Below are 7,141 nucleotides of genomic sequence, written 5' to 3' on the forward strand. Positions count from 1 at the left end.
AATAATAAAGAGAGTATGGTAAAAACAACCACAAAAAATAAACGGGATACATTTTTAACTTAGAATGTCACATTTATACAAGTAATTGCACATTGTCACATAATAAATATTATAGATTTTTTTTTAATTATTATTCATAATATCTAAAGAGCAGATGATTATGATTTAAAGAGATTCCTTATGGGTTGTGGAATATCTTAAAAGAGCTTTGCCAGCTTGATATCAGCAATCAGCCGATTCATGAACATGAAATCAAATCCATCCATGATGTTAAAATTCATATGGTTCCGTTTCATCGGAGGGTCATCATCATCATCATTGCCCTCTGATATCAAAGTATATTCGCTTGAGTGCTAAAATCAATCATCTGTGTGTAGGTTGGTGATCCTTGGGTTACAGGTGAACTCTTGAGGTTGGACCTCTATTTGGCTGGCTTAAAAAGTGAGCTGTTCCGCGGCCAGTTGGTGGTTGGGGCCATCCATTATGGAGGCAGTAGAGGGGGTTTGAAGGTGCAGGCTCCAGTACAATGGCGAGGGGTCAGCATCTTACAGGAGAAATGATGAAGGGCGTCATGAGCTTCTAGGGAGAAGGCAGGTCCATCAGTTAGAGACACGAAGGCAAACAAATCATGCCTAAGCAGCTATATACTGAACATGCATTCATTATACATATCATACAACATTTTCTTAAATTCACTGACATTATAAATTCCCTTAATATACAATTACGGTAAACTACATGTTGACCATTGAAGATTCTAAAAAATAAAAAAAAAGTAGCACTTGCATATTTATGGTTATGGCAATGATGACATTTATTTCATCTTTGCATGTTGCATATTGTTGGGTTTTTTTTTGGACCAGGCAAATTACCTTTGAGCTTCTGTTGTATTGCATAGCGAGCCTTTCTCTCTTGATCCAACTCGCTGCACAATGTGTCTAGCAAAAAATAAAGTAAAATAAATGAATAAAAAAAATATTGTTATTAATTTCAAAAGGGGGCAAATGGAAAAAGAAAGCTAGTGTGTGTGTGTGTGTGTGTGTGTGTGTGTGTGTGTGTGTGTGTGTGTGTGTGTGTGTGTGTGTGTGTGTGTGTGTGTGTGCGTGCATGCGTGCGTGCGTGCGTGCGTGCATGCATGACTGTAATGTATGCTGTTTGCCCCTGGTATTTAGAGTGACCCTTCTGTGTACTTGAACCCTGTATTTAAACTACTGTGTTGCTGTAACATTAAACCAATCCTTTAAAGGGTGGCATTAGTTGATGTCTACTGCATGTAAGCGATACAGTGCTACATAATGGCCTGTCTATTCAATTTTCCAGAGCATGATTTAGGCGAAAATAACCTTTGCAAACAAAACACTGGGGTTTCAAATGTCTCCCTTTGATATCGTAATTTACTCATCTGGAGTAGAAAAATATATATATTTAGAATTTACAGGAAAGAGGGTAGGACAGAAATTGCCAAGAATTCAATATGCAAGTGTCACTTTTCCTTTTTCAGTTTATAGTAAGAAAATACCATTTCAATTAACTGATATGCAGGACTTGTACATCCTCAGTGTTTATTTATCCATTTGTAAGTCTAGAGTGTATATACAACTGTAACTCATTTTTTGTTGCTCCATAAAGTAAAAATGGACAGTAGGCCTACATTCAGTCTACTGTATATTCATTAACAACAGACACCTACCTCTAACAATTTGCAGCTGTTGGACCATCTCTTCTCTATAGGACAGCTCACGTTTCATTTGATCCTGAAAATTATCTGGCAAGTAAGAAGACCATGTCACATGGATGTTCTCTAAAACAGTCTTTAACTACTAGTACTATTCCTTAACCCAGTGATTCTCAACCTGCGTGCTGGGGTCCACTGGCTATGAGCATATTACAAGTGGGCCCCTAACTTATTCAAAACACTAATATTTGAATAATTATATATTAATATTTAACTGATATAAGCCAGAACACAAATAAACATCATGCTCTTAACATTGCATGCTGTGATGTTGGTCAGATGGATGGAACTATACATAGGCCATGGCACACTATTGGCATTGGCATCCACATATTGGATGCACAGTTTTGCACTCCAAATAGCCTATACTAGGCCTACCTTTTAAATTTTGAAATTCACGCTCCAACTTCTTCCTGAGCTCAACTTGTTCCACGAGCTGCTTCTGAAGTTCCTCTGAAAACAAACAGACCATAAGTAATTTTCAAAGGCCATTAACAAAAAGAGTCGTATTTGTATCTGCTTAGGCAAAAACATGCACTTTTACGAATTCTGAGTAACAACCAATTCATTGGTTTTCTTTTGCTCGCTGCCAGAGTAATTGCCACGAATTGCCTGAAGGCTGAAACGCTAATAGTGGAGTCCCACGGTTTTCCCAAGCATTGTAAAATAATTAGCTCCGCATTGCCTGGGGGTCGGAGGCACGCGCACTGCTTTATGGCTGTGTATGTTAAAATGTTAATAGACTAAACGATTCCGTGTTAAAATAATAAGTCAAACTCAGTGTCTCGTGATTAAGTGGCTATAACAGCAGAAAACACTGTAGGCCAAAAACATTTAAATTCACAAATTAAATTTAGCCAATGGGTTTAAAGCCTATACCTTTTGGCCTAAACCACTGCATTTAGCCTACATTGAGGTATATAATTAAGCTACATTGCCATCAGATATCACTGGCAAGGTTAAATTGTCAATTTGTTCATTTTTAAAAATGTGACAGATTTTTCCTGGTGTTTTTTTTTTTTACATAAAGAAATAACCTGATAAATGGATAGTCGTTTCAATCAATTATGCTGTCCTTTGCTATTTATCATGGCGTCTGCCCTATAGATTCCTATATGATAAATCTGCCATTGAGTCTGCCATTAAATAAACAAAAAATTTAATAAAACAATCAAAACTGTTAATTAATTGCTGATTAAAATGTATCTGGGATTTCAATCATTCTCTTTGATTCTAATGAAATCCTTACCTTTAGCCATGTTTTCTATTTCCTTCTCGTGGACACTGACGTCAATGCGTAAAGCTCCGTCGGCTACACAATAACAGTTAAATCAAATATATAAACTGATAATTTATATTTACCAAATAATTTACCAGTTAGATTATGTTCAAATAATATGAAATGCAAAATCTACAGCCTATATATACTACTAGAATGTATAGGACCTTTTAAAATAACCACACACAAATACACACACACACACACACACACACACACACACACACACACACCTTGTTGTCGGTCCTTCTGGTCCTGTTGGGTGGTTCTCATCCCATCTTCGCGAGTGAGTGGTGCATCAGAGACCCGGTGAACAACACCTACAGATAATATCGTAAACAATAATTTGCATTTGGAACACAATAGGCTGCTATTATACCCTATGTTACATAGTAATTAGCCTACCATTAGATTCGCGTGGGCTGCTCGGACCTTTAGAGCCAAACGACGGTGGCACGTGTCCATCCTTTTCATGGGAGTACACCTGCAACATTAACAAAGTGTAATTTGCGGTTAATACGAACCCAATTATATGCAATTTCCTCGATTTCTATACCTATTCTTTTGACAGGATGGGTCTACTTCAGAAAATTGAGGCCTAACTTCAAAAACATGAGCCGACCCATTTAGTGTGAGGATGTGGGGAGACGCTATAAAAGACACATGTGAATTAATTACAGGAGGGTTCGTTATATTCAGTGACATAATGACATTAGAATGGATTAGAATAAAGGTGGCTGAGCTGCACGAATAATTGCCAAGCTTATAGGCTATATATTCGTATTTATATAGGCCTATATGACCATGAAATAAATAAGAACATGACACCTCATGCGTAACGACTATAGGCCTACTATTCTGTAACTAACTGCAGTCCTTACTTCATGAAGCGTCTTCTCTGCCACCTGCGCGCTCTGTCTCTCCTCGTCAGAGGACGTTGGAAGATGGCTCTCCTCTGGGGATTGGGGCCTGGGACTGCAGGAGGCGGCTTCCTGGCTCTCTTCGGGGCTAGAATGAAGCTGCTCCGGCACGGGGGGGCTCGGGTGGCCTCCTCCCGGAGAGATGTGGATGGAGTCATCGTCCTCCTCTCCCTGATTGGACTCCACGTCCACATCGGGGTCAGCCACACTCTCCCCACCCGGTGATATTGACCTATAACTGGAACTCTCGCTGACGAAATCTGGCGATATGTAGCCGGAGCGCACGCCGCTGTACGTGTCCCGGTTGCCATATAGCTTGGCTATAGTTTCGGCGTCCTTGACCACGGGTCTGAAGGCCGAGATGTAGCTGATCTTCCGCTGGCTGAGGTGAGCGCCGTCCACGGAACGAGTCTCGTCCCCGGACTTGTCTTCGTCGTTTATTCTGGTGGACTGAGAGCTGGAGCATCGCTCGCTCTCGTGGTAGCTGTCTTTGGGTGTGTTTGCGCACCTGCTGTCACTTTGGTCCGATAACTCGAGCTCACTCTGCCGAGCGCCAATGAGATCTGTGGGGGGTTTGGGTGGCGACTGTTGGTATGGCGGCATGGGTAGGCCACCTGCCGTGTGCCAAAACATGGGGAAAGTAGGATAAATACTGTCCTTTGCGCCGGGCCAAAATACACCCGAGACGCCGGATTTGCTCGGGTCTGGCACGCCATCATCCTTCTTTTGACACAATCCAAACCCGGGGAACCCGTACGGATGGGGGAAAATGGGCGGAGGGATTTTCTGCAGCATCCCAAAACCCTTACTGGGGACCGGGATGACTGGATAGTTCCGTGAGCCATTTACCAAACCGAGGTTACTGCCTCTGTCGTCATCACATCGCAAAGTTTTGTGGGGGACCTCGGGGGAACTTCTTTGGGACAGGTTAATTGAGGCCTGCGATTTCATTGGAGAGGACATTTCTGAACGAGTCATGGGCAGCGTCCTCTTTCTGCTCCCACCGTTGAACATGGCCTTAACATCCTCCCACGCGTGGCTAATGTCGTCAGATGAATTTTTGTCTGTCAGTTTCAGGTGGCGTCTCCACGAATTGAAGTTCGCCGCGTCTGGCTGCGTGTACTTGGATTCAGGGGTGCGATGAGAATGGAAGATGAATTTATTTGGTGAGAAATACATGTTGCAATAGCTGCATTTGATACACTTGGCTCTCGAGCTGTTATACCTAGCGGGGATGAAATTGCCCCGGCTGCCCCAGGCGCATTCGTGGGAGACATCGAATGCAAAATTCTCCGGAAGCTTTGGGGGGTTGTGTGCCCCTAGGAATGACTTGCAAAGCCTCTCGGCCTCGCGTTTGGTGATCATGCCGCAGCGCCTCGAAGAAATTGGCATTGCACCCGCGCGTCTCAGAATCTCGAGCTGGACAGGTGTGCACTGGACGCAGGTGATTCCAAGGGCAACGCGGCGGTTGTGGATCTCATTGTAGCTGTAGTTCTTCAGCAGTGTGTTCGAAATCTGAGCCAAGCAAAGTCTCTCCTGGCCGTCTATCACCAAACACACGATAGGCACCCCGTACAGAGACGTCTCGCTGACTGTGTTTGGTTTGAGGTTGGAGAAGCTTTGCACGTCCTGCTTCAGAGGTGGGGAAGAGCTGGAGTCTCGTCCCTTCGCTAGCTGGCTGGGTAGAGACTCCATTCCGAGAAGTCTAGAAGGCATAAACTACATTTAGCCTCGTCCCATTCCAAGATACAAAAATCATATTTATATTTTATATTAAGGCTTCACCAGAAAGCAATAGAATTACATATTTTTATCACAGCTTATCATTACAGACACAAGCTCAGATAGGCTTAACTATGCATTTAAAACATAAAAACATTACAACTATACTACTACTAATGGTAATAAATGTTAAAGCAATTAGGCCTATAAATCACTTAGTTTATATATAGCTATAGATAAATGCAAATATTCAAAAACAATTAGGGCTAATTTAAAACTTTTTTAATTAGATGCAGTAGACATTTCATTTTCTGAAATCTATAATTGTGCAGCAAAATTTTCTGGAAGTATAAGGCCCTGTTAACTTGGTGATAGATAGTCTCTTTAACTAAGCTGGGCAAACCGTGCATGCAGGTGTAGGTATACGTTCATATACTGTTTTTAAATAGTGAGGATAACTTAAGAGGCAATAAGCACAGACGGGAAACATCCGCTGCGCCAATGCGCTTATAAAGACGAAAAGAACAACTAAGCCGCTTTCAAGGAAATTACACAAGTTAAACTGTGTATTTGTTTTCTTAACTAAAGACTATAGCCTGTACAATGAAAGCTTCGCATGAAATTTGTGCAGATTATCCTAGTGGGAATTAGGCCTATGAAGTTCAATCTGTATGTGTGTGTGTGTGTGTGTTCGCGTGTCATATATATATATATATATATATATATATATATATATATATATATATAAATAAATAAATAAATAAATAAATAAATATAAATAAATGTGGGTGTGTGTGTGCCTTTACGAAGCAAATTCATTTCCAGATAAATGTATACAAATCGGCATTATATGAATAGAAAATAATATTAAAGTGATGTTTTAAAGTGATAAAACAAGTCTAAAGTCGGACTAAAATTATGATCGGCATCATTAAAATTAGTAGCCTATAGACAAAAGCAAGAAGGAATCACAAAGCCTACCTTTTCCTCCCGAAAAGAACACAATACTTCCAGGGTTTAGATAAAACAATCTTTCATGAAAAAAGGAACAGCACGCGAAAAATGTAAGCCAGTTTGTTGAAAAAACATATAGCCTATAGACGTCGCCCAAAATGATTGGCCTAAAAACGAAATAAAAGTCTTCGGGTTTCTTTTAGAGCGCACGGATAAGCTCCATCCTCCAAGACTCCAGCGAGCTGAATGGTGAACGACAGTGACCACATGGCAGCTTCTCTCCTCCTCTCCTCACTGTACAAATGACCGCTAAACTAATAGCAAGGCACACCCACTTAACGTGCACTCTGTTTAACCACGTAGTGTCCGGCTCCAAGAGCAACAGTCACACTTCGTCCATTATCGGTACGGACGGTTATACACATACAGTTTAGCTACTAATAGACTATAAGTCAACACAAAAAAGTGATAGGAAATTTGACCCGGTAATGGTATAGATCATTTAGTCACGCATGGGCTAATACAAAATTA

General features: G+C 41.1%; 1 protein-coding gene across 1 annotated transcript; it reads right to left on the reverse strand.

Annotated features, from left to right (window-relative positions):
* Positions 1 to 456: 456 nt before the first annotated feature.
* Positions 457 to 6,754, reverse strand: LOC308315014 (SKI family transcriptional corepressor 1 homolog-B-like). The gene is made up of 8 exons (XM_080762838.1): positions 6,638 to 6,754; positions 3,896 to 5,639; positions 3,420 to 3,498; positions 2,985 to 3,047; positions 2,114 to 2,188; positions 1,691 to 1,765; positions 873 to 938; positions 457 to 576 (listed from the first exon to the last, which is right to left on the reverse strand). The coding sequence occupies exons 2-8, from the start codon at positions 5,627 to 5,629 to the stop codon at positions 482 to 484; spliced, it is 2,187 nt and encodes a 728-aa protein (XP_080618964.1). The 5' UTR covers positions 5,630 to 5,639; positions 6,638 to 6,754; the 3' UTR covers positions 457 to 481.
* Between the last annotated feature and the right edge of the window lie 387 nt (positions 6,755 to 7,141).

The sequence above is a fragment of the Protomyctophum bolini genome (genome assembly GCF_963924005.1).
Source record: "Protomyctophum bolini genome assembly, chromosome: 1".
Classification (NCBI taxonomy): Eukaryota; Metazoa; Chordata; class Actinopteri; order Myctophiformes; family Myctophidae; genus Protomyctophum; species Protomyctophum bolini.

Coding starts and splice junctions, on each gene's coding strand:
- LOC308315014 (XM_080762838.1), bottom strand. CDS start 5,629: ATGGAGTCTCTACCCAGCCAGCTAGCGAAGGGACGAGACTCCAGCTCT. Junction 2,189..2,984: donor AATAGAAAACATGGCTAAAG/GTAAGGATTTCA, acceptor GTTTGTTTTCAG/AGGAACTTCAGAAGCAGCTC. Junction 577..872: donor AATACAACAGAAGCTCAAAG/GTAATTTGCCTG, acceptor TCTCCCTAGAAG/CTCATGACGCCCTTCATCAT.